This window comes from Lepus europaeus, chromosome 11 (genome assembly GCF_033115175.1).
Source record: "Lepus europaeus isolate LE1 chromosome 11, mLepTim1.pri, whole genome shotgun sequence".
Lineage (NCBI taxonomy): Eukaryota > Metazoa > Chordata > Mammalia > Lagomorpha > Leporidae > Lepus > Lepus europaeus.
This window is the reverse complement of record NC_084837.1, coordinates 77,625,899-77,653,775: the sequence shown is the minus strand read 5'-3', so window position 1 is coordinate 77,653,775 and position 27,877 is coordinate 77,625,899. Positions and strand designations below refer to the sequence as shown.

General features: G+C 37.4%; 1 protein-coding gene across 1 annotated transcript in view; it reads left to right on the top strand.

Moving 5' to 3' along the window:
• The window catches only part of RFX7 (regulatory factor X7), a 161,594-nt gene that overhangs the window by 65,900 nt on the left and 67,817 nt on the right, over positions 1 to 27,877 (top strand). Inside the window, exon 2 of the mRNA XM_062205970.1 lies at positions 16,722 to 16,755. Within this exon, the coding sequence (XP_062061954.1) occupies positions 16,722 to 16,755 (34 nt within the window). The remainder of the gene's footprint in view (positions 1 to 16,721; positions 16,756 to 27,877) is intronic.

Here is a 27,877-nt window from a genome sequence, read left to right as displayed (position 1 = left end):
ATGTTCTTATCAGTTTTTTGAGATCCGCTTCTTGCATTTCCTCTATCTCTTCATCTTCATAATCTTGGATTGGGGTGTCTTGTTCATTTGGGGGCATCATAGTGTCTTCCTTGCTCTTGTTACCTCGGCTTCTATGTTTGTTGTTTGGCATGTTGGAGATCATTTATGTTTTTTTTGTTTTTTTTTGTTTTTTTTTTGCTGTGGTGTTTTTTTCTCGTTATACTATGCCTCTAAGTGGGCTGTCTGCTTTGATGGATCCTTAGAGGCTGTGATGGTTGTGGCCAGAGAGCTCTGCTTGATTCTTCAGGTTTAAGGCTGTGCAAAAAGTGACTCACCTTGCTCCTTGCTGGATCTCTCTCTCTCTCTCTCTCTTTTTTTTTTTTTTTTTTTTTTTTGACTCAGTTGGGAAGTAATTCCGAATGGCTGAGTGGAATTGAGGGTAGTTGAAATCTGGCCTCTGTGAGTATTTGTTTGATCTACCCCTGGGACCACACAAAGAGTTTATGCAGCCCTCAATGTGTTCTAAAGTTTCACCATAGACCCAAAGTTACTGAGTTTGTGTACTCATTGCCGCTTTACATATGTAAAATGGTGCCTGCTCTTTGTTTTGCTGAAGTGGAGGGAGGGGCCTCTGCCTTTCCCCACTAATGTCTCGCATTTCTGAGGCTTTTGTCTTACCTCCCGTTCATTCCAGCACTGGGGAGATTCTGTGGCTCGGCTCCCGCGGTTGGGTTTCCACGCGGTGGGCTCCTTGTAGGTCCTCTGTGTCACATCCACTAGATCCGGAAGCGTTTCCTCTGCAGTTTTTTTCTTGAATCTTTTCCTGAGGCTACAGTAATTCCACTTTTATGAAACTTTATTTTCCAGACTATCGGCGCACGTCCTCACTATCCGCCATCTTGGCTCCGCCCACCTCTTATAGCTCTTTCAAATGAATAAAATTTTTAATAAACATTATTAAATTTTATTAACAAAACTCTGTACATTTTCTCTTAATACACATGAAATACAATTAGGTAAAATAACATAGTCAAAGTTTACCATTTATACAAGTTTTTACAGAATAACAACCATTGGGTTAAATAAGCAAAATAAACCACATGGTTTTTAAAATTATTTACAAAAGATTTGACTTTCTTTAAAATTCCCCAGAACATATAAAAATAAACTAGAATACATTAAAATAGATAAATCTAATGCCTGTCAGTAAAAAACACTTAATAGAGGGAGTTACACCATAACTCCATGCCTATAAAGTAAATTAAACTGCAGTATATTGTTTATGGATATATATGACATTTGTAATGAAAATATACACTTACATGGGAATGATAAACAAGTTCTGCATGTGACCACCACTGAGAAAGAACTGATGGAATCACAGTGGGTGGTGTCCAGCAAGGGACCTTTTAGTTTTATCTGTAAAGTTTTTTTCTTAAAGGACAAAAGAAAAGGGAAAACAATAAGATGTTTTCAAATGGTTGACAAGTCTATGAGTGTTACATTATTCCATTATTCTTTGTAATTTTCCTATGTATTTGGAACTTGGTAATATAAAAAAAAACAAAGAAAATATTAAATCAGTGAATAAAATTATGCCATTAAGAAACCGAAACTTCAGTTTTATTAATGTCATTAATTAAATTGTAGGCAACAGTTACCTGGCGATTAAATAAAGTTCATTCTTCTGATTGCAATTAGTTTTTTTGTTGTTGTTGTTCAGTACAATAAAATAGAGGTTACAATTAAATTAAACTTTTATAACATTGTGTCAGAAGCAAGGAGTGCACTTTCTGTGCCTAAAGAAGTTTGGGCTTTTACAAGTAACTCATTTATAGAACTATGTGTTGTATCTGTTAAGGAACTTAAATCTGACTCAGTAAGCAGCATGTGAGCTGATTTTGTTTCCTGCAGTCCAGAGCAGTGGCTCCCAACTAGCAGCACAGGAAATATGCAGAGGCAGTTTTGGTTGCCAGTGTCTAGGAAGCACTACTGGCATTTGGTGAACACCATCAAGTGATGCCAAACATCCTGGAATGCATAGGACAAACCTGTAAAGAAAACAAAAGTACTGGCTAAAGTGTTGGTGCCTTGTTGAGAAACACTGGTAGGTTAATTTGCGTTCAAAGTACAGTCATGCATCACTTAATAACCAGGACATGTTTTGGGAAATGTGTCAGGTGATTTAGTCATTGTAGGAATCTCAATACAGTGTCCTTAGACAAAACAAGTGATATAATTTTACAGGACCACCCCTGTACATGCAGTCTGCTGTTGACCAAACTGTCATTATGTGGTATATAGTTGTAGATTCCCCAAAAGTTCATAAATATAGCCAAGAATTGTGAACAGTAAGTATTCTAAAAGCATTTGGGTTATAAAAAGAAACAGATTTGGTACTTTGGATTTTTTTGTTGTTGTTCTTTTTGGGCAGTAGCAGTATCCAAATGGGATCTTCCTTAGTTTTATGATCCTAATGATTCCAGTTTTTTTTTTTTTTAACTGAAGTAGGATTTATGTAAGATAGTAAATTAACTACTGAAAGTGTACTGTTTGGTGGCATTTGATATATTTAGTGTTGTGGAACCATCGCCTGTGTCTAGTTCTAAAACATTTTTATCATCTTAGAAGGAAAACACACATGCATTAAGCAGGCATTCCCCATTTTTCCTTCCCCCCAAGTCCCTGCTTTATATATAATCTGCTTTATATCTAGGTTGTAGCTATTTTGTATATTTCGTAAGTATGGAATCATGTATGTGACTTTTCATTTCTGTCTGCTTAGCATATTTTTGAAATAAATACATTATTGTGAATAATGCTGCTATGAACATTTATATGCAAGTTTTTGTGCATATATGCCTAAGAGTAGAATTGTTGAATGTAATGCTGTTTCTACCATTTTGAGGAAATGCCAAACTTTCTTCCAGAGCAGCTATGCAGGTTGAACATCCCTAGCCCACAAATATGAAACTCAAAATGCCCTAGAATCTAATTTTTTTTTTAATGACGATACTCAGAGTGTTTCAGATTTCAGAGCTTCTAAGGTTTCAGATTTTAAGATTATGCATTAACAACTGGTAAAGTCAATACAAATTTTGCAGCATCCAACAAAACTACAAAATCTGAAACACTTCTGTTTTCATGTGCTTCAGATACAGTATACTCAACTGGTACTTCACGTTCCTAGTGAGCAAGTATAAAAACATGTTTTACTATAATGGGCTGTGAGCTCAGTCACAGATCCCTACAAAAGGGACCTAAAGTCAGTGTATGTTTAAGGAATTGATTACTTTATAGGAGTGAAGGCTAAGCATTTGTTTTATTTGTCCTGGCAAGGCTACATTGTAAGAGCTTCTTACAGTTGGTATACTTCAGACTTTGCTTGGGTGAGATCTAACAGAAGAACTTTTAATCAAATATATAGGAAGTCACTCTGACTTCAGACTTGAGTACTCCAAATAAATGTAAAAATACTATTGAATTTCAGGATGGAGGCCATGCTTGGTGTTGGAAGGGACAGTGGGAACCTCTTACAATGATATAATCTGCGATAAAAAATAGATTATAAACAATTTGTTGAAACTGGGGAAATAGATTCTGAAATGTTTCTAGCAAGCAAGGTATCAAAATGCTCTTTCAGACATTCTTTTTTTTTTTCTTTTTTTTTTTTTTAATTTTTTGACAGGCAGAGTGGACAGTGAGAGAGAGAGATAGAGAGAAAGGTCTTCCTTTTTGCCGTTGGTTCACCCTCCAATGGCCGCCGCGGTAGGCGCGCTGCGGCCCCGGCGCACCACGCTGATCCGAAGCCAGGAGCCAGGTTCTTCTCCTGGTCTCCCATGGGGTGCAGGGCCCAAGGACTTGGGCCATCCTCCACTGCACTCCCGGGCCACAGCAGAGAGCTGGCCTGGAAGAGGGGCAACCGGGACAGGATCGGTGCCCCGACCGGGACTAGAACCCGGTGTGCTGGCGCCGCAAGGCGGAGGATTAGCCTAGTGAGCCGCGGCGCCGGCCTTCAGACATTATTAATAATGTATTATATTCTTTGTATGTTTGGTTCATGACTGATTTATATATGGTGTCATAGTAAAGTGTAAAGAAAAGGGAGAAATGTGATTTTAAGTATTTGCATGAAATAAAGTAGGCTTAGACTAAGTTTTTTATCTTGAAACACATGCTTCTTAAAATTTACCGTCTCTTCTGTGCTGCCCTGCTAAGTAAGAAAGCTTTACCCAGTTTCACTCTTTGGTTTCAGTTAGACAGAGCAAAATTTGTTTCTCAAGTATCTTTCTTGCTTAACTTTTTATGCGCTCTACTTGCTGGTGTTTACCTTCCTCCCACTTTGCTTTCCCGTTGCTCTAAGATTAAGATTTACTTCGTGAAATTCTGGTAATCTGACTTGCCATGCAAAATTTAACTTGAAAGATTGAGGAGATGAGTAGTTTGCATGCTCCATGAACACAGCAAACACCACAGCAAAATTATGGTGCTTAATGATTTGTTGTTGATTGTGTCTTATATCAGAATGCCAGTTTGATACTGTTAACATTTTTATAAACTTTTTAAAAATCAATAAAACTGGGGCAGGCGTTGTAGCACAATGTGTTAAGCCGTCACCTGGGATGCCACGTCCCATATTGGAGTGTCAGTTCCCATTCAGGCTTCTCTGCTTCCAATTCAGCTTCCTGTTAATGCATCCTGGGAGGCGGAACATGATAGCTCAAGAACTTGAGTCCTTGTCACCCGTGCGGGAGACAAGGTGGAATTCTTGCAGGCATTTTGGAGTGAACCAGTGGATGGGAGATCTCCCTTTCTATATGTCTGCTTGCCTGTCAAATAAATAAATAAATAAATAAATAAATAAACATTTTTATAACAAATCAGTAAAACCAAAATTTTAATGCATTTCCACTATAATCAATTATGAACAATTTAGAAAGCATAAAATAATTAGAAATATATTAACTTATCATTTGGACAGTAATTATTTGCAGATACAATTAGTAAAGTTGTAGTCAAAAATAATAATGAAGAACATTTAAATTATGAAATATTAAAAAGCCAAATGGCTATCTTTTAAATTGCAGGCTCAAATATACATCATTGAATCATTATTGAATGGTAAACTACTTTTGTGCATATTTTGATAACTGCTAGAAAATTTTTCTTAACCTTAACTAGTTGCAGAAATGATTTAAAAAAAAAAGAGGTAAGCCAACTATATTCCTCTGAGTTCAGTTCCACTTCTTGCTTGATAATTTATTTTTTTTTAAGATTTTTTTTTTCTTTATTTATTTGAAAGTCAGAGTTACACAGAGAGAGAAGGAGAGGCAAAGAGAGAGATCCTCCATCCGCTGATTCACTCCCCAGTTGGCCGCAATGGCAGGAGCTGTGCCAATCCGAAGCCAGGAGCAGGAGCTTCTTCCGGGTCTCCCACACAGGCACAGGAGCCCAAGGACTTGGGCCATCTTCTACTGCTTTCCCAAGACATAGCAGAGAGCTGGATTGGAAGTGGAGCAGCTGGGACTTGAACTAGTGCCCATATGTGATGTGGCACTGCAGGCGGTGGTTTTACCCACTATGCCACAGCGCTGGCCTCCTTGTTTGGTAATTTAGTGTATTTTAAAAATTAATTTATTTAAATTTTCATGTGTTTCATTTTTTATTTATAATCAAAGTTTTCATTTTTTAAAATTAATTAGTGAAAAGGTTTTATAGTTCTTGCTGAGAAAAAACACAGTTGTTCAACCACTACCTCATTGCCTGCCAAATAGAGCCAGGTGGAATAAATACCTCCTGCTTTTGCTCCTTCATCTCCTTGCAGTGGCACCTATTGGCCTGCTGGCAAAGAAAGGAAGGGAACCCTACTCATGCATGCAGAAGGCCAGCTTCCTGGGGAGAGGGGCGTGGGTTTGGAAGGACAAACAGAAAATGTCCAGCCCAATCATTTCGATTTTTCTAAAATCTCTCTTTCTGACTCTGAATGTTCTTTTAAATACATAGGTATATGGTATTTAGTTTTTATTTCTTAAATGCATTGTCTTCTCCTTGTGAAGATTACAAGATTGTTGTTTTTTTTTTCTCTTCTTGAATGGTCTTACTTCTTGCTACTAGGGTTTTCGCCCTCTTTTTTAAAGGGAGTTCATTCTTTCATTTTAGAGATTCTTCCCTATTAAGAACCACTATAAAAAAAATCACATGTATGGAAAGGAGTGGGCAGGAAGGAAACCGTTTGGGTAGAGGGAAAGTTGAACTGCAATTCTGGAGAGTTCTGAAGCTGGAAGCATCCATCAGAGTTGTCCCAAGTTGGGGCCAGGGCCTGACCTTTATACCTCTGTGTTGACCAGTCTCTGGATAGGTCTGTCCCCTAGGACAAAGTGTGCCCTAGAGGACTGAAATTTTCTTTGCTGTAGGCAATCACCATATTGATAGGAGTCAGACACTGAGAGCTTTCTGCTACAAACACTCACAGCATCTGGGACAGAGTCTTAGTTCTTGCAAGAGAAATGGGACAGCACATTACAATATCCGTGCATGCTCCTTCCCAGTCAGCCAGTTTCTGTCCTGTTGAGAAACAACTACTTCTATTAATTTTCTTTCACTATATAAATTGATTTTGCCTTTTGTAGAACTTCATAAAAATGGAGTCCCACAAAACTTTTCTGAGTGGTTTATCTCAGTGTAATATCCATTAGATTTATCCATGCTCTTCTATATGTCAGAAGTTTGTACCTTTTCATGCTGAGTACTATTTCTTTGTGTGACTGTGCCACCAAGTGTTTATCCATTTTTATGTTGATGCTAGTTGGATTGTTAGCAGTTTTGACCTATTATGAATAAAGATGCTTTGAACATTGTTATTCCTGTGTGTTTGCTTTGTGGAAATACAGTTTTGTTTTTCTTGGATAGATTTATGTTTAGCTAAGCTTTTCCATGGTGGTTTTACCTTTCACACTGCTACAAATCCTTGTCAACATTTGGTGTTTTCAGTGTTTTTAATGTTAGCCATTTTATTGATATACTGAATAGTATATCACTAGGATTTCATTTTGCATTTCTTTGGTGACTGATAATGTTGAATATGATTTCATGTATTTATTGGACTTTTGTGTATCCTTTCTTTGTGAAGTATCTTTATTTTATTTACTGAATTATCTATCTTTACTGTTGAGTTGTAAGAGTCCTTTATCTTGGGATAAGCCTCTTGTTAGATATGTTTTACAAAGATTTTCTTTCAGTTAGTGGCTTGTTTATTTTCTTCACTTGATGTCTTTAAGCAGATAGGAGATGCTTTTCATTTTGATGAAATCTGATTTAATTTTAAAGATTTATTGATTTAATTGTTAGTTGCAAGATAGAGAGAGGAAGAGAGAGAAATCTTCTGTCTGCTGATTCCCTCCCCATATGGCCACAACAACTGGGACTAGGCCAGACTGAAGCCAGGAGCCAGGAATCCATCTGGGTCTCCCACATAGGTAGCAGGGACTCAAGTATTTGAGCCATCATCTGCCACTTCCAGGCACATTACCAGGGAGCTGGGTTGAAAGCAGAATAGCTGAGACTTGAACCAGCAGCACTCTGTTATGAGTAGCAGACATCACAAGCAGCAGATTAACATACTGTGCCACAATGCCTGCTCGTAACTTCCTGCCCCTAGTTTATTTTTAAAAAATGACTATTGCTTCTCTATCCTTAGAAATCTTTGATGGCTCTCAAATCATATATTCCTGTATAATTTCCTACAGATAACTTGATAGTTTAAAGTTTTACAGTTATGATCCAGCTCAAATTCTTCTACAGGATAAGGTATGTTTATTTGTTTACAGATTTATCCACTTAGTCCATCAGCTTCTGTTGAAAGAATTTTCCTTTCTCCTTTGAATTGCTTTGGCTCCTCTGTTGCAAATCACTTGACAGTTGTCATTCATATCACTTCGTCAGTGTATGTAATATTACTTTCCTCTGGCTGCTTTCATAATGTGCTCAATGTGTGTTCATCCTTTTGACTGTGGTGTGTTTGTGTGTGTTTTCTTTTTATAACTGTCCTTCTTGGAGTTTGCTGAGCTTCACTGATCTCTGCATTTCATAAAAATTGGGGAACTTAGACCATTTATTAAATATTTTTCTGTCTCATTTTTTCTCTTTTGCTCATAATTAGACTACTTCGTATTGTACTACACATTTCTGAGGCATTGTTTATTTTAAAAAGGCTTTTTTCCTTTTAGACTCAATAAAATTTATTCATTTTCTAGTTCAGCGGCCCCTTTCCTCCATATTTTCTCCTGTTTTAAGGTCATCCAATGAATTTCTCAGTTCAGATATCTTTTAAATTCTATATTTTACATTTGGTTCTTTTCCACAGGTTCCATTTACCAGCTAAGATTCCCTCATGTGTACATTTATTATGATCATTCTACCTTTTCTACCAATGCTCACATCTCCATCATTCAGGGTTTGGTTTCTGTGATCTAACTTTTCTCATGATTCTAGGCCTGTTTTTAATCCTGTTTCTTTACTCTAGTAAATTTTATTTGTATAATAGGTGTTGTGGGTAATACGTTGTAGACTTTGGATTCGGTTGTCTTTCTGTGGTGAGTGTTGAATTTTTTACCTTACTAGATGTCTAATTCAATGTGGCTGGATTCAAACTCCAGCTTTTATCTCATCTGCGACAGGTAGCAGCAGAAATCTTGGCTGAGAGCTTTCCCCCTTCTAGCTTTTATTATTATTATTATTTTTTTTTTTTTTTTTTTTTTTTTTTTTTTTTTTTTGCTGGGAACCATGGAGGCATTCCCCAACAAGGATCATCCAAATATATGGGCGTAGTTTATACAGAAATTTTGCAGTACCTTCTTTTCTGGGATTTCATTATTTCCTTTCCAGCTGCCCTGACAACCCAAAACTTTGTTCTCCTTCAGCTGGCAAGACAATAGTTCTAGTTGATTGTTGCCATTTAGTTTGGTAAGTAGCACTTCCAGGTGTCAGCCTTATAAAAATTTTGCTCAGTGCAGTTCCTTCACTTAACAGTGATTTCCCTCCAGTTATTACCTGCTTTTGGTCAATCTCTTTTGCCTTCATGTTTGTTTTTATTTTTTGTCTAGAGTACATAATTGTTATGTGTGGCAGGGCCACTGTAATATAAATTACCTCAACATCTGCATCAAAATATCGAAGTAGAGTTTTATTCAAAAAAATCAAAACATTCGGGGAATATTTTAGGGAATACCATCAAATGTAATTTTATAAATGTACTTTTGCAACAAAATGGATGCAATTGGAGACCATGATGTTTAGTGAAATAAACCAGTCCCAAAAAGACAAATGTGTTTTCCCTGTACAAAAATATGTAATATATATGAATGAAATTGGCATTTTGAGATTTGATTATTGTTTATAGCCCTTATATATACACTTGAAAAACAGGTGTTTTTCTCTTACTATTTCTATATTTAGTGGAGCATTAAGCTTGTGAATATAAAGTAAATTCAAAGTATGTCACTGTAACAATTAAAAGGAAAATAAGAAAGAAAGTATAAGGAAGGGGGTGGGATGCTAGGGTGAGAAGTATAATTATGCTCTTAACTTGTATATTTTAAATACATGAAATTTGTTACCTTTATATAAAGTTTTAAAAAGAAAATAAATAAAAATTTGAAGACTCATTAAAATGCTTTTATGGCAATAAAAAAGGTGGTTTAGTGATATTAATATGAGACAAAATAGAGTTTAAGGCAAATGACATTATTGAAGATAAAGGACTGTAGATCATGATTTTTAAAAAAACCACTCTAGAAGAAAATATAAAACTCATAGCCCTACATAAACCCAGCAACATAATCTTGACATGAAAGCAATAATTAACAATGCAAAAAGAAATTAATAAATGCCTAGTTATAGTTGAATATTTAACATAGCTCATAAAGTGGTAGACAAAGCAGAAAAACAGGCAGTGGAAGATTTGAACACTAATTAATACACTTGCTTATAGAAAGTATTATAGCAAATAAACTTGAAAGATGAACATAAAGAATTCATGGATTCTGTCTTGCATTTTTTTTTTTTTTTTACAGGCAGAGTTAGACAGTGAGAGAGAGAGACAGAGAGAAAGGTCTTCCTTCTGTTGGTTCACCCCTCAAGTCGTCTCTACGGCAGGCATGCTGTGCCAATCCGAGGCCAGGAGCCAGGTGCCTCCTCCTGGTTGCCCATGCAGGTGCAGGGCCCAAGCACTTAGGCCATCCTCCACTGCCCCCCCGGCCACAGCAGAGAGCTGGACTGGAAGAGGAGCAACCAGGACAGAATTCAGCACCACAACCGGGACTAGAACCCAGAGTGCCAGCGCCACAGGCGGAGGATGATGAGCCGCGGTGCCGGCCTCTGTCTTGCATTTTTAAGATTTATTTTTAACATTTCACCATATTCTTTTCATATGTACTTATTATATATAAGTATATATATATATATGTACTTTTTAATTAAAAATGGACTGTTTTAAAAAGTAAGCTAGTGGCTTTTGTCTCAAAGGAAGTTTTATCATGAAAACCATATTCCTTGGTTGAAATGGAAAAAATGATTGATTAGTAGTTTGTAGTTTGAAAAATAGAAAATATACCTATATGAATACATGGGTACTTCAAAAACATTCTGGGTAATGGAATTAAAATATAAGTTTATTTCACTGCCAATGAATTTGAAATCTATGCATCACAAGGGGTCTTCAAAAAGTTCATGGGAAATACATACTATGAAAAACCTATGCATAGATTTAAACATTTTTGTACACCAAGACAAACACTTAATTCCATTTTTCATGAAGTTTTTCAGTCACCATTGTATGGAACACTAAATTACAAATTATTTGCCATTAATTGATAAAAGACAATAAATAGCAATATTTGTAGAGTGAAGTTAATAGAAGGAAAATTTTCAGTAATAGGAAGTTATAAACTTATTAAAAATGAAAGCTTGGGGCCGGCACTGCAGCTCACTAGGCAAATCCTCTGCCTGCGGCGCCGGCACCCCAGGGTGCTAGTCCCTGTCGGGGCGCTGGATTCTGTCCCGGCTGCCCTTCTTCCAGGCCAGCTCTCTGCTGTGGCCCAGGAGTGCAGTGGAGGATGGCCCAAGTCCTTGGGCCCTGCACCCACATGGGAGACCAGGATAAGCACCTGGCTCCTGGCTTCGGATCAGCGTGGTGCGCCAGCTGCAAGCACCGGCCGCAGCAGCCATTGGAGGGTGAACCAACGGTAAAGGAAGACCTTTCTCTCTGTCTCTCTCTCTCTCACTGTCCACTCTGCCTGTCAAAAAAAAAAAAAAAAAAATGAAGGCTTAGGAAAATGTGTTTTGTATTCAACCTTAAAGTAATAACATAAATACAAATAACATAGAAGAAAAAATAAATGAGATGCAAAGCAGAAGCAAAAAGAAACCCTGGAGCTAGTTTTTGTTTGTTTGTTCATTTGTTTTTGCAAAGATAGGCCTCTGCCTAGTAGTGTTCTGAGTGCTGGGAATATGGCATTAAGCAAACTCTACCAACTTCTTGATCTATAAGGCTCACATGTGGATGGGGGAGACAAACAGCTAAATACAAGTGGCACTAATTGCAATAAAGATAAATGAAGCAGCAGAGATAAGAACAACAAGAAGTGTTATTTTAGATATGGTCAAGAAACGTCTCTGAGCAGATAGCATTTGAACCACAAACATACAAAGTGAGGGAGCAAGCCAGGCAGATGTCATTTTGGAATGTTGCTCCTGGCAGAGAGAACAGAAGAGCAAAAACTCTATCATACCAAACTTGGATTAAAAGAGAAGTGCCTTAAAATGATACAACTCATTTACCAAAAAACCTGTCACCAGCATTATTCTTGATTGCAAAATGTATACACATAAACACTTTAACATGGAAACTAAACAAGGATGTCTGCTGCCCATGCTACTCTTCATCATGCTGGAGTTTTTAACCAACATCATTAGAAGAGGAGAAAAGAGGTATAAAGATTGGAAAGGAGGAAAAACATTATCGTTAATCATAAATGAAGTGATTATCTGCAGAAGAATCTATATACTCTTAAAAAATTAGTAAGAGTTGAGGAAGGTTGCTGGAGATAGGTTAGCATATAAAAATAGTTTGCCTGTACATCAGCAGAAATCAATCAGAAAACATGATAGCCAAAAAAAGATACAGATTACTACAGAATCTATTTGAACTCTGCTCATTCAATTCCCTGCTGCTCTACTTCTGATCCAGCTCTCTGCTTTGGCCTGGTAAAGCAATGGAAGATGGCCCAAGTGCTTGGGCCCCTGCACCCACATGGGAGCCCCGGAAGAAGCTCCTGGCTCCTGGCGCAGCTCCAGCCGTTGCAGCCAATTGGGGAGTGAACCAGCAGATGGAGGACTTTCTCTCTCTCTCTCTCTCTCTCTCTCTCTCTCTCTCTCTTTCTGCCTCTCCTTCTCTCTCTGTGTAACTCTGATTTTCAAATAAATAAATAAGTCATTTAAAAAAAATTCTAGAACTTGTAATTTTAATGAGACAAAAGACATTTAAAATGTTAAATACATATAATGAGGAATACTCTCCAGGATATATAACAAACTGCTATAATAAGAAATAGTCAACTCCGCTTAAGAATAGGCTAAAGATACATGAATCAGCAACTTAAAAGGAGAAAACCCTGGTTTGTCCAATAAGCAGGGAGAAAGGTATACAACATTGTTAGTAATTGGGAAAATGACAGGTTTTTTTAAAAAAGAAATAAAATTTCATATCCATTGGAATGGTAATTTTTTAATATGTTATATATATGTCATATATAAATGACATATATTGAAAGGTAATAGAAAAGTAAACTATCATCCTGCTGATGGAAGTATAAACGGACATAAGTACTGTAGACAAGATATTGGTAATACATAGTAAAGTTGAAAACATGCATTCACACACCCCTGAAAATCAACTTACAGATTTCTACCTGAGAAATGTTTGCATATGTATACCAGGAAACATGTATGGCAGCATTGTTTATAGAATCATTTGGAACTACATAAGTACCTTTCAGTAGAGGAATAGATGAGTACACTTGATAGTAAAATGAATGAACTTCATCTAAGTGGACCAAAATGGATGGAGAGCAAATGCTGCACATTACAGTGTAATGGCATTCATATAAACATTATAAAATTTCACAGAACTGTATATGTTGCTTAGACCTATTTATATGGCTAGTGCAAATGTTGAAATAACTAGTAAAAGTACACATCAGATTAATGATGGTTACCTTTCAATAGGTAAGTAATCGTATCAAACTGGACAGAAGAGCAAAGGGGACTTAAACTTCACCTAAATCGTTCTATTGTGTTTGTGTTACTTATGAAGTAAAATAGTCAAGAGGCTAGATTAACCTATTTCCAAGGTACTTATCTAGTTCAGAACTGTTTATTTCACTTTATAATTATATGCTTTAGAAAAGGCTGTTATTGACATGTATGTTTTACAGATTTACCAAACTGTTTGTGAAAGGTAGACATAGCCATCCTCTTTAGATAATCCAATAGAGTAGTTACTAACAGAATGAGAATATATTGAGATCCCGGGTTAATAAAATAATTGCATTGGGGTGGATATGTGCCACAGGGTCAGATCACCACTTGGGATGCCTACAACCTATGTCAGAGTGCCTTGTTTAAGCCCCAGCTCTACTTCCAGTTCGGCTTCCAGCTGGTACACACCCTGGGATGCAGCCGTTGCTTGGATCCCTCCCACACATGTGGGAGACCCAAATTGAGTTCTGTGTCCTGGCTACAGCTTGGCTGCAGCCTGGCCCAGCCCCGGCTATCACAGGCATTTGGGGAATCAGGCAGCATAGGAGGGTCTTTGTTTTTCTGTTTCACCCCGTCTCTCTGCCTTTCAAAGAAAATAAAATAATTTAAGAAAAAAAGCTTATGAGAGTATACATTTGCGAACTGCTTAAAAACAACAATAAAAATACATTTTCAGTTTCACTTTAATTTCTCATAAATGGTCCCAGTATTTTCAAAGATTTTTATTCATATGGGAACTGGACTTGGACTTTGCCATTTATTTATTCAACAGATTTTATTGAACACAACTAACAAAACAGACAGAGGCTGCTCTCAGGGAGTTTGATAATCAAGGAAGATAGCCACTAAACAGATAAATTAATTAGAAATGTGTTATATCTGGTGATACATGCAGTGATGCAAAACAAAGTAGAGTAAGTGCAATAGAGAATGATTGGAAGTTTCTATATGAGGAAGAAAAGGAAGAACTGTCTGTAAAAGATAACATAAAGCAAAGTCCCAAAGATGGTTAGGGGCGAGTTATTTGGGGGAGGAGTCTTAGAAGCTGACAGAAAAAGCCAGGGCAGGTCCCTGCTCCTAGCCTTAAGAGCTAGCGTGGACTTCCTGGCCCACATGCTCCTCCATATGGCTGGCTCCTGAGGTTCAGTATGAATCCAGGTTTCCCTCTCTCTTAGATAGGGCCCTCACTCTCCTATGCATTTCTTCCACTGAATAAAAAGCTTAAAACTTTAAAAAAAAAAAAAAACTAACATGGAGGCCCATCTGGCTGGATCAGAATGAACTGAGTGTGAACCAGTAGGAGATGAGATCAGAAGGACATCAGAGGGCTGGATTATCCAGGGCCCTTGGCCTTGATAAAGACTTTGGAGCAAAGCACTAATGTGTCTTGTACAAAGAATCTACCTAGCTACTTTGTTGAGACTAGCCCATAGGGTGTGGTGGTTGGTGGAAGCATAAAGATAAAAGCAGAGAAACTATTTATAAGCTTGTTAACTCTGCAGACAAGACAGGATGGTGGTTTAGGCCACGGGGGTGGGAGATGATTGGATTCTGAAAATATTACTTTTTGGCAATAATTCTTAATATATAGATTACAATATCTGATCTCAGGAAAGAACTCTTGGTCTAATTGAGAAGAGAGAAATATAGTACATGTTAATTGCCAACAAATGATACTGTACAAGCATAGCTGTACAAGCGACCCCAAAAGAGTATTTTTAAAACCTTTAAAAATCTTTTGTAGGATTATGGGAATAGGATTTCAGTCTCCTTTACCTAGAGGTATCTTTTACACTACTTAACTCTTTTTGGAAGTTGTTCTGAACTTTGCGCTATGTTTAATCCAGCCATACTTTGTTGGTTAAAAAGTGAAAATTGAGGAATATGAGTACTGAATGTAAGATTTTGCTGTTAATGACTGCATTAGTTGAAAAGAGATCTTAATGCTGATTTTTACTTTGTAGCTTAGATACATAACTGTATATAAAGGCAAATAACCAGTTTTTGTCTACATTCATTTGGCTCTAGAACCTTTTATGGAAGATGACTTCGTAAAGATTATATATAAATTTATGTGAACACTTTGCATGATTTCTTTGCATTTGCACTTTAGGTGTTTTATATCAAAATGCACATGACAGTTAAATTATTTTATAAGGCTTCTATCGGGTTATACATTAACCCAGATATTAACAGTGAACATATTCAGTAGTTCAGTTAAATTGCTGTTTGGTGGCTTTATTTGTACTGTTGATTTATTTTTGTATTAATTAATTTTTAGTGTTACTTTTGTGTCTAGGGATTCCTGTTACTGGGAGTATGTGTAGGTGTCTATCTGTGTATATGGTGGTAGAGAAGAGAGAGGGAGAATCTGCTTCATAAATATTTCATATTTAGAGCTACAGATCATTCTACATCATTATGTCTCTTAGATGCTGAACAAATCATTGTCAAGAGTGGCAGGCATGGGCTAGCATTGTGGCACAGCAGGTTAAGCTGCAGCATGTAACACAGGCATCCCATATCAAAGCACTGATTCAAGTACCAACTGCAGTGCTTTCAATCCAACTCCCTGCTAATGCTCCTGAGAAGGCATCAAAAGATGGCCCAAGTACTTGGGTCCCTGCCACCCATGTGGGAGACCCAGATGGAGTTCCAGGCTCCTGGCTTTGGCCTGGCTCAGCCCTGTCCATTGAGTCCATTTGGGAGGATCTTCCTCTCCATGTGTCTCCCTCTCTTTGTTTCACTCTGCTTTTAAAATAAATAAAATAAATCTTTTAAAAATTTTAAAAGAGTAGCAAGCAAACAGTAAAAATAATAATTTATAATGAACTCTGCTTGTTTGTTTGGAAGGCAGAATGAGAGAAAGAAATCCTCCAATTGCTGATTTACTCCCCAAGTAGGTACAACAGCCAGGTCTGAGTCAAGCCAAAGCCAGGAGCCAAGTTACTCCATCCTGTTCTCCCACATGGGTGGCAGGACCCCAAGTACTTCAGCTGCCTTCCCAAACACAGTAGCAGGAAGCTGTATCAGCAGAGCATCGCTCCGATATGGGATATTGATATTACAAGTGGCAGCCTAAATCACTTTATTTTTTAAGTATAGTATTATGTATGTACTTATGTACCATTAAAAACTGTTTATTCAGAGCATCTATAACAACAATAGGCTAATTGTCTCAGTAAACTGAGAAAATATTTGGTTTATGTTTCAGGATTGAATTTATTAGTGACTGGAAAATAGATTTTTGTGTTGCTTTGTGAAGGATGCAGTTTGAGATTGCAGTGCCTTAATACAAGGAGCTGTAATTTCTTTCAAAATAGGTAATACTAATTATAATAACAGTTTAAGGATATTTCAAACATTTAACAAGCTTTCTTTCTAACTAAACTTTCTTTTTCTTTTAGCAAAACTGTACAATCTAAAGTGGACTGCATTTTGGTAAGTAAACTAATCTTAAAGTTCTTTTGCAATAAGGCATTAACACTATATAAAATAAACATATCATTCTTAAGTAAATACTCATTTTTAAATGTAGCTCAACTTTAGTGAATAAAATTTCACATTTAATTATAACCCTATGCATGAATTCATTATAAGGTATCTAGGTACTTCTATTTCATTAATACTGAAATCACAATCTGAGGTAATTACATTTTTTAATTTTGTTGGACTTTACTCAAAATTGCTTAAACACACATTCAATTAAAGTGCATATTTACTTTTCTGTTCTAATAGACCTGTGTGAATTTGTTTAAGTAAAAATTTTTGAGAAATTTGATGGATTTGTTGTGTTGTGATAGTGGCTGCCAGTCTTTAAGAATTAAGACATGATAGTTTAAATTAGGTTGTACTCATAGAACTCTAAGAAAATTGTTTAAAGAAAAGCTTTTAACATGCTTGATGGGTTAGTTTTTGTTACCATAATATACTTTTCATGTTTGGGTTGCTAGCTTTTAAGATTGAAATACACAATAGCTTAAATTTAGATTGCATTTGTAGTTCTTTAGTGCTTAACTTCAACATGTGAGGGAAGAAGTATGCAGCCACTGGGAGAGCTAGAATACTACTGACTTCTTTAATAACATTTCTGTGATGGGATACCCCTCAGCTCTAGAACATTCAGTAGCTCTGATCTGTTAGATTCCTCAAAGTATCAGTCTGTGACTTCAGAACTTTCTTATCCAATTTGGGGTCCTTATAAGATGCACTAACTGTGGGGAGACGAGGATCTGCTTTAATGTCTGGTTCCGAAATAGATCTTATTGGCTTGTTATGTTATTATTAGCTTTTTAGTCTCAAGTTAGGTGAATAGCTAGAAGTCATTCATAGAAGAGGTAATTTGTTGAGTTCTCTTGTACTTTTCTAAGCTAATAGCTGAAAGAAGACTTTTTACAGGGCATTTTTTCTTGGTTTCTTGTTTCTGTTTTGTTTTTTAGCTCACAGTAACCCTCTGAAGTAGGTAATGTTGTTAGCTCTCTTTCACAACAAAGAAACTAGTATCCTTATATTTTCTTAATTTTTCTTGAGTACAAAATACAAAAAGACATACTCCCTGCCTTCAAGAAATGCAGTCTGTTGTTTGATGTCTTCAAGAGTATTCTTAAGATTTAGGGAAGTGGTGATTGGGGGTGAAGGGCATGACATTGTCCCTAATCCCAAAAGCATTTCTAATCTCTCCCCACTCTTAAGGCATCTCATTGCTTATATGTCACTCAATTATTGTTCATATTTACTCAGTGCTGAACCCAGTTCTTGGCTCCCGCATTCAATGGTAAAGAAGGCAGATAGTTTTTCTATCTATCTAAGGTTATGTTTTCTTAGAAGGACTTGAGGAGGTAACTTTAGAGAATTATTCCTTTTTTCTCATCCTTGAGAAGACAGAAGCAGAAGACTGGTATTAAATATAAAATATTTATTAAATATTAATAAAATATGACACTTGTAAATACTAAATAAGATCGAAAGGAACTTTAAAATCTTTGAAAAATTTTGAACTGTTTATATTTTAGTGTAAGGTTTTAAATAAATAAATATATATGTTAAAAAGTTTTAGTCCATTTTTTAAATACTGGTTTAGACCTTGCATGTACAATGACAAATAAGATATTAAGATCGCTACACCTCATGATCCATATATTTTATTGGGTGAGAGACAATAAACAAGCAAATGAGTAAGAATAGTAACTTCAGATGATGATAAATGCCATTATAAAATTTTTTTTTTTTAATTTTATTTTTGACATGCAGAGTGGACAGTGAGAGAGAGACAGAGAGAAAGGTCTTCCTTTTGCCGTTGGTTCACCCTCCAATGGCCGCCGCGGTAGCGCGCTGCGGCCGGTGCACCGCACTGTTCCGATGGCAGGAGCCAGGTGCTTATCCTGGTCTCCCATGGGGTGCAGAGCCCAAACACTTGGGCCATCCTCCACTGCACTCCCTGGCCACAGCAGAGAGCTGGCCTGGAAGAGGGGCAACCGGGACAGGATCGGTGCCCCGACCGGGACTAGAACCCGGTGTGCCGGCGCCGCAAGGCGGAGGATTAGCCTGTTGAGCCACGGCGCCGGCCTGCCATTATAAAATTTTTAAAATCAAAAGGAGGCAAGTGATGGTGGCTGGGGTAATCTTAAAGGGGTAATCAGAAAAAGTCTGCTTGAGATGATGGCATTAAAGCAGAGACCTGAATACTAAGGAGCCAGTCTGTGTGTTCATCTGCCACTGATGTGTACTAGGCAGAGGGAACGGTGAGAACAAAACGCCAAAGTAGGAATGAGTTTGGAATATTTGAAGGCTACAAGGCAGGGCTGGGGGCCGTGGGAGCAAGATGGCAGCTGAGTAAGATGCTGCAGTGGCGCCACGGCTCAATAGGCTAATCCTCCACCTGTGGCGCCGGCACCCCGGTTCTAGTCCCGTTCGGGGCACCGGAATCTATCCCGGTTGCCCCTGTTCCAGTCCAGCTCTCTGCTGTGGCCTGGGAGTGCAGTGGAGGATGGCCCAGGTCCTTGGGCCTTACACCCGAATGGGAGACCAGCAGAAGCAAAAAAACTGGCTCCTGCCTTCAGATCAGCGCGGTGCGCCAGCCATAGCGTGCCGGCCGCAGTGGCCATTGGAGGGTGAACCAACGATAAAGGAAGCAGACATGGGACAAACTCTGCTTAGAGTTTTATCTAGTACTGAAATACCAGAAGTGTCCATAGGCTCAGAGAAAATTAACAAACTGCTTAGAACTTCTAGCACAGCCACAGCAAGATTACTGTAGGTAATCCTTCAGTGCACAGATGAAGGCATAAACCAATAAGTATCAAAAACTTTTAAAGACCCATAACTTCACCTAAAGAGCAATAAGGTGCCATAAATTATCCATCTAGGAATTTAAATTTTCAAATGCTCAAAAGATTTCTGAATAGCTGTGCGAAATGCAATGAACCTCAAGAAAATACAGAGAAATATTTTATATTCTAACAATTGATAGAGATGGAAGTAATTCAACAAAATCACACAAATTTTTCAACTGAAAAGTACACTTAGTGAAATTTAAAATGCATTAGAATACATCAGTAACAGAATAGAGCAAGCAAAAGAAAGATTCAGTGAGCTTGAAGACAAACTATTTGAAAAGACACAATTAGAGATGGTAAAAGGACCAAAAAGAGTGGCGTAGCAGGTAAAGCCACTGCCTGCAGTGCCAGCATCCCATATGTGTGCTGGTTCAAGTCCCAGCTGCTCCACTTCTGATCCAGCTTTCTGCTATTGCGTGGGAAAGCAGTAGAAGATGGCCCATGTCCTTGGGCCCCTGCACCCATGTGGGTGACCTAGAAAAAGCTCCTGGATCCTGGCTTCAGATCGGTACTGCTCCAGCCATTGCAGCCGATTGGGGAGTGAACCAGAGGATGGAAGACTTCTCTCTCTCTGCCTCTCCTTCTCTCTTTGTTTTAACTCTTCCAAATAAATAAATAAATCTTTTTAAAAAAGAGCAAGTATCTGAGTTGTTGGGATTCAAGGGGGACTTGAGAGTGCCAAAGGGGTAGAAAGCATATTCAAGTAGATAATAACAATAAACTTTCTAAACCCAGAGAATGATAGCCATCCAGGTGTGAGAATGTGAAAGGTCAGCAGTCAAATCAACCCAAGACATATTGGAGTCAAACTCTCCAAGGTAAAAGATAAAGAGGATTCTCAAAGCTGCAAGAGCAAAGGAGCAAATAACACACAACTGGGTTCCAATTCTCATGACTCTGCAGACTTCCCAGCAGAAACCTTACAGGCCAGGAGGGAGTGGGAATAGACCTTTTTAGTATTGAAAGAAAAAAATTTACCTGCCAGGATTGTCATACCTCAACAACTCTATCCTGCAGATACTAGAAGAGATAAAGACATTCCCAAATACCAGCTGAGGGGGTTTATTACCACCAAACCTGTGTTACAAGAATTGTTAAAGGGAGTTTTTCAAACTGCAAGAAAGAGATGCTAACGAGCAAGAAGAAAATTTCAGAATTAGAAATTTCACCACTGCAGAATACAACAGCACATAAATCTTTGTCCTGGATAGATCACACATTAGGTCACAAAACAAGTCTCAACAAATTCAAAAGAATGCAAATCATATAAGTGTCTTTTCTGACCACAATGCTCATTAACTGGGATTTGTTAACAAGGAAAACTTTGTAAACCCCCTAGGTAAATGGAAATTAAATAACTTAGTCCTGAATAACCACTGAATTGAGGAGGAAATAAATTTCCTGAAATGAATGAATATGGGAATACAACATAGGAGATACAGCCAAAGCAATACTAAGAGAAAAGATTATAGCAATAAATGCCTATATCAAAAAAACAAAAAACAAAAAAAAAAGAGGCAGAAAAATCTCAAATATACAACTTACTGTGGCACCTCAAGGAACTAGAAAAACTTGAACAAATCAAATCCAAAATTATAGAAGGAAAAATAATAAAACTGAGAAAGTAACAGATCTTTAAAAATACAAAAAACATGACTGAAACAAAAAGGTAGTTCTTTGACAAGATAAACAAAATTGAGAAACCCTTAGCTAGACTAAGAAAGAAAGGTGATTCAAATATGTAAAATCAGGAAAAATAGAGACATTATGAGTGACACCACAGACATATAAAGGATTGTTAGAGGTTGCTATAAATGTGACAACAAATTTGATAGCTTAAAAGAAATGGACAAATTCCTAGACACATACACCTTACCAAGATGGAATCATAAAGAAATTGAATACTGAACAAACCAACAAAGAGAATGAGATTGAATCAGTAATAACAAGTGTCCATCAGAGATTCTGTCCGGGTTGCTTCTCTTCCAGTCCAGCTCTCTGCTGTGGCCCGGGAGGGCAGTGGAGGATGGCCCAAGTGCTTGGGTCCTGCACCCGCATGGGAGACCAGGAGAAGCACCTGGCTCCTGGCTTTGGATCAGCGTGGTGTGCCGGCCGCAGCGGCCACTGAGGGGTGAACCAATGGAAGGAAGACCTTTCTCTCTGTCTCTCTCTCTCTCTCTCTCTCTCACTGTCTACTCTGCCTGTCAAAAAAATACCAAAACCAGATAAGGACACAAGCATACAGACACACAAGCTTACGCACACACACACACACACAAGCTACTGACCAACACAAATGCAAAGGTACTTAACAGAATACTAGTAAATAGAATCCAAAAGCACATTAAAAAGATTATTTACCTTGATCAAAGGGATTCATCACAGGGATGCAAAGTTCAACATACACAAATCAATAAACGTGACATACCACATCAACAGAATGAAGGACAAAAATCATATGATCATCTCAATAATTGCAGAAAAGACACTTGATAAAATTCAGTATCCCTTCACAATAAAAATTGAACAGATTAGGTCGATTAGCAATGTACCTCCACATAATAAAGGCCATGTATAAAAGTCAATAACTAACACTGGCTGGGGAAAGGCTGAAGGATTTTTTCTAAGATCTGGAATAAGGAACAGATGTCTTCTTTCATTAGTGAGAGCAATTAGGCAGGAGAAGGAAATAAAGGATATCTAAATTGGAAAGAAGGAAATCAAACTGTCTGTGTTTGTAGATGACAAAATCTTATGTATAGAAAACCTCAAAGACCCCACCAGTAAGCTGTAAGAATTAGTAAACAAATTCAGCAGAGTTGCAGGATATAAAGTTAGTATGCAAAAGCCAGTAGTGTTGCTATACACAAATAGCAAGTCATCTGGAAGAGAAATCAAGTAAGTAATCCCACTTCCAGTAGCTACAGAAAAAAATAAAATACCAGGGATAAATTCACCAAAGAGGTGAAATGTTCCTACAGTGAAAACTACAGATCATTGATGAAAGAAATTGAAGAGGACACAAAGAAATGAAAAGGCAGCTGATGTTCATAGTTGGAAGAGTCAATATTGTTAAAATTTGCATATGACCCAGAGTGATTTACAGATTCAATGCAATCCCTATCAAAACACCAATGACATTTTTTTCAGAATTAGAAAAATCACTAATAAAATTTGTATAGAAATCACAAAAGGTATGAAATACCAAAGCAAATTTGAGCAAAAAGGAGTAAAAAGCACGAGACATTACACTGACTTAAAATATATTACAAAGCTATGGTATTGTATTGGCAAAAAAAAGACCCATACTCCAATAGTGCAGGAAACCTTTCCATAAAGATTTTATCACATATTTTCTTGTAGATCTTTTGAAGACTTAGCTTTTTTCATTTAAAATTTTTAAATTATGGGCCATTTCTATTTAAATTTGACTTAAGTTGAGCTTCAAGGGGTTTTTATTTGTTTTGTTTCCATATAGATAGATATCCAGTTGTTCCAGCACTGTAAATTCTTTACTTCCACATTCACTTCCTGTGCCAAAAAGCTTTATGTACAGTCTTTTGTGGACTCTTTTTTTTCCCATCAAGTACGATGTCTATCCTTTTTGATACCACCACATTGTCTAATCTGTTGTAGCTTTATGCATAGTTTCAACATTACCTAATGTAATTGGTTCAAATTATTTTTTACATTTATCTACAAATTTCATAATTATCTTGTTAATTTCAAATCTTAAAAAAGCAGTTCTAACATTTTGTTTATGACTACGTGGAATATACAGACCAACTTGGGGTTAACTGACATTTTACTAATTAGGTCTTAATCTATGAGATTTATATATCTACATGTAGTTGAATATTCTATAATTTCGGTCAGTAATGTTTTCTAGTTTTCTGTGTATATGTTTTGTACATACTTTGTTAAAATTATGCCTATGCATTTAACTTAAAATATTTTTTTGGATGCTATTATGAATAGCATGTAAAAGGCTTGCTTAAACTGTTGTTAAAACCAATGTTTGACCATTAATACTTTTCTTGACTTTGTACTTGCAAACTTACACATTCAAAAAGCAAATTTAGTAGATTTATGTAAAGTACTTGAGATTTTCAATTATGTTATCTATGAATAAAGAAAATTTTAATTTTCTTTCAATTTATATGTCTATTTTTTTCTTAACTTATTCTAGGTGGAACCTATAGGAAAGGTTAAATAGAAATGGTGAAAATGAATTTCCTTGTGTTGTTCACACTCTTAGGAGAAAAATCATTCACTCACCATATAATAGGATATTAACTTTAGCACTGTAATGGATGCACTCAGGGTGAACGTGTTCTCTTCTGTTACTGTTTTCCTAAGAGGTTTTTCTTTTATATTTAATAGTATTTACATATTAGTGGTTTTTAAAATTATTTATTTTACTTGAAAGTCAGAGTCACAGAGAGAGAGGAGAGGAGAAGTGAGAGATTGGTCTTCCATCCGCTGGTTCACTCCCCAGTTGGCCGCAACTGCCGGAGCTGCACCAATCCAAAGCCAAGAGCCAGGAGCTTTTTCCGGGTCTCCCATGCAGGTGCAGGGGCCCAGGGACTTGGGCCACCTTCTATTACTTTCCCAGGTCATAGCAGAGAGCTGGATAGGAAGTGGAGCAGCCTAGACTTGAACCAGTGCCCATATGGGATGCTGGCACTGCAGGCAGTGGCTTTACCTGCTACACCACAACACCAACCCACATACTAGTTTTTGTCAAATTATTTTAGAACATTTATTGATAGCTTTTATTTCTGTATTACCACATCCACAGATCTGTATCTTTTCCACTGATCAACAGGTGTTAATCTATTCTGCTATAAATGTCATTTTCTGTTTTAGACCTTCTTTTTTTGTTCCAGAAACTCTACCTTTTACAGACTTTTTTTAAAAAAATCAGTTTTTATATACATATCTTACTTTAAATTCCTTAGGATATTTATAATGCCCTGTTTTAAAATCCGTGTTTCTTAATTACATTATCTCTGTCATGTCTGAGTCTTTTGTTTTCTGATTTCCATTGCAATCATAGGTCACGCTTTTTTCTTTACATATTAGGAATTGTTGATTCAGTTTTAGACATGGTTCTTGGTTTTGATTTTGAGCATCTAAATTTGTTCTCTTCCATTAAATTGTATTCATATGTGTTGTGGTGGACAGCTAAATTTCTTGTAGATTAGTTTAATCCTTTTGAAACTTGTGTAAAAGCTTTGATAAGGCAAGTGACATCTACAATAGAGCTAGTTTAACTCTTACTAAGATGTTACCCCTCTAGTTTCAATACAGTCATGTTTGTCTTAATGATTGGGATACATTCTGAGAAATGTGTGATTAGTAAGTTTCATTGTTGTGCAACGTCACAGATCGTACTTATACAGTATCACTCAGCCATATAATTTTGTAGAACAGTGTCATACATGCAGATACCTCTGATTGAAATGTCATCATGTAGCTCATTACTGTATTGTTTTTCTCAGGTATTCACTGAGATCTCTGAGCTGTGTGGTCAAAAATGGAGCATGTGTTAGCTATTTCTACAGTCCTGATAGTTTTTGCCCAGCATCTATACATTCATAGTTTAGTTTACAGCAATAGATTCCAGATCTTCATAGAGATCTGTGCAGATTTTGAAGAGCTTTTTTTTCTTCTTTCCATGTGGAACATTGCCTCCTCAAGCACCAATCTCTATCCCTTTAGCTCAGCAGTACTGTCTGGCTCTGCTGGATTGCTCCTCTAAGCACCACAGTCTAGAAGTCATCTTCAGATGGCATCATCTCATTTTTTTTTCTCTCAGGTCTAACAGTTCTATACTTTTTGTTGTCTAATTTCTAAAAACATTTGTTCTTTTTGTTTGATTTTTGTTTTTCATGTTTTGAGTTGGTAGAAGTGGAAGAGTTGCTCCTGGTATCCAATACTGCAACACGACCACATGCAGAACAATGATTAACAACTGCTTTAAGATATTGATAAAATATATATGCCCTATCCTATACTCTTTTTTTCTAAGTCATATATTTTCCACTCTTCTCCACTAAAGCTATTTCAACTCTCTTTTCCTCAGACTACAAAACCCATCTCCTCTTCCCTCACGTCAGCAAATGATCTCGCCTTCTACTTGTTTGAGAAAAATAGGAAGTTACAGTGTCGGTCCTCCACCAAATTAACACTATTTCTTGTCTCTAAGTTGGTAATTGCTCAATTCTAAACTGTTTTTGTCTTCATTCTGTTTCCTCCGAACAGAAGAGGTGTCCTGCCTGTCTGTGTAAAAGCTGTTCTCTCTCTGCCTAGACTATGGATCCGATCCATTTCCTCTCTCAGAATTCACTATGGGTCCGATCCATTTCCTCTCTCAGAATTCACTTCTTAGTTTATTCTCTTTCGCCTTTTTCTTTATTCTCTCATTTTCTACTGGTCTTTTACCATACATGGTTAAATGCTTAATTTTTTTCCATCTTTAAAAAAAATCCTTTCTAATATCCATCACCCTTGTCTATCTGGGACCTTAAGTTTGGTGAAAGTGTTGATTGAACTGCCTCATACCTCATCTTCAATTCAGTTTTCAACCCTAGTAACAAGTCTTCTACTACTAACACTCCTGTGAAACTTGTATTTATCAAGGATACCTTGACTTCTTATTGTAATATAGTAGATAACCTCAATCTTAATAAGCATCCCTCCAGTTTGATGCATTCTCATTTTTTAATTCTTTACATAGTAAAGTATCCTGGTTTTCCAGTTATATCTTGTTCCTTCTCACTTTCCTTCAGGGCCTGTATTCCTCAGCATTCTGTCTGTATTTGCCACTAATGATCTATTTGAGGGTTTCAAACAACCCCAATATATTGACAACTCCTAGTTGCAGGTTCCCAGCCTAAGCTCCAAATTCTTAAATCCAGCTATTTGTCAGTGACTCAGTTTAACTTGCATGTTCCATAGGCACTTTGCCAGAGCCAAACTCCTTGTGTCATACCCCAAACTCTGCACCTATTTGTATTAGTTTATTCTTGCTGCTTTAATAAACTACAGTAAATTTAGTGGCTTAAACAATACAAATTTATTATTTTTGAGTTCTTTAGGTTAACAGTCTGACCTGGATCTCACTAGAATAACAAAACGATCAGCCGTCATATATTCCTTTTGGAGACTTAAAAGAGAATTTGTTTCCTTGCCTTGTCTACCTTCTAATAGCCACATCTTCAAAACCAGCTGCTTGAGTCCTTCTTACCCTGCATCACTCTGACACTTTTTTTTAATAGTAAAATCTCCCTCACTCAGAACACTTGAGTGTCCATTGGGCCTGTCCATGTAATTCAGTGTCATCCCACACATTGCAGGCCCTTAATTTAACCATTTGTGCAAACTCCCTTTTATTACATAAGGCAACACATTTACAGGTTCCAGAGAACTGGGACATGAACATTTAGGGAGAGCCATTATTTTACATATGAGTGAATGGTAATCATTCATCTAACCTAAAAATCCACAAGTCAGTCTTGACTCTTCTTCATCCTGTCTTACAACTAGTCGTTCACCAAGTCTCATGAATTTGGAACCTTGGTTGCCCTCTGTTTCTTTATCCCTACAGCTACCAAACTGATCCAGATGATTATACTTGATTGAATTACTACAACTATTTTACTGCTTCTAGTTTCTTCATGGTCATTCTGTCTCCACAATACCATCATAGTCATCTTTATACATTTCTGTTTTACACCCTTGTTTAAAATTTTTCATGGTCACTCCATTGCTCTATCTCTATCATTTTTTTTTTCTTTTTTTGACGGGCAGAGTGGACAGTGAGAGAAAGAGACAGAGAGAAAGGTCTTTCTTTGCCGTTGGTTCACCCTACCCTCCAATGGCCGCCGCGGCGGGCGTGCTGCAGCCAGCGCACCGCACTGATCCGAAGGCAGGAGCCAGGTGCTTCTCCTGGTCTCCCATGGGGTGCAGGGCCCAAGCACTTGGGCCATCCTCCACTGCATTCCCTGGCCACAGCAGAGAGCTTGCCTGGAAGAGGAGCAACCGGGACAGAATCCGGTGCCCCGACTGGGACTAGAACCCGGTGTGCCGGCGCCGCTAGGCGGAGGATTAGCCTGTGGAGCCACGGCGCCAGCCATTGCTCTATCTTAAACCATGGAACACTACCCGCCACCACGCTCATATGCCACCACCATCAAGGTCATCTCTCCATTCTGTCCATAGGC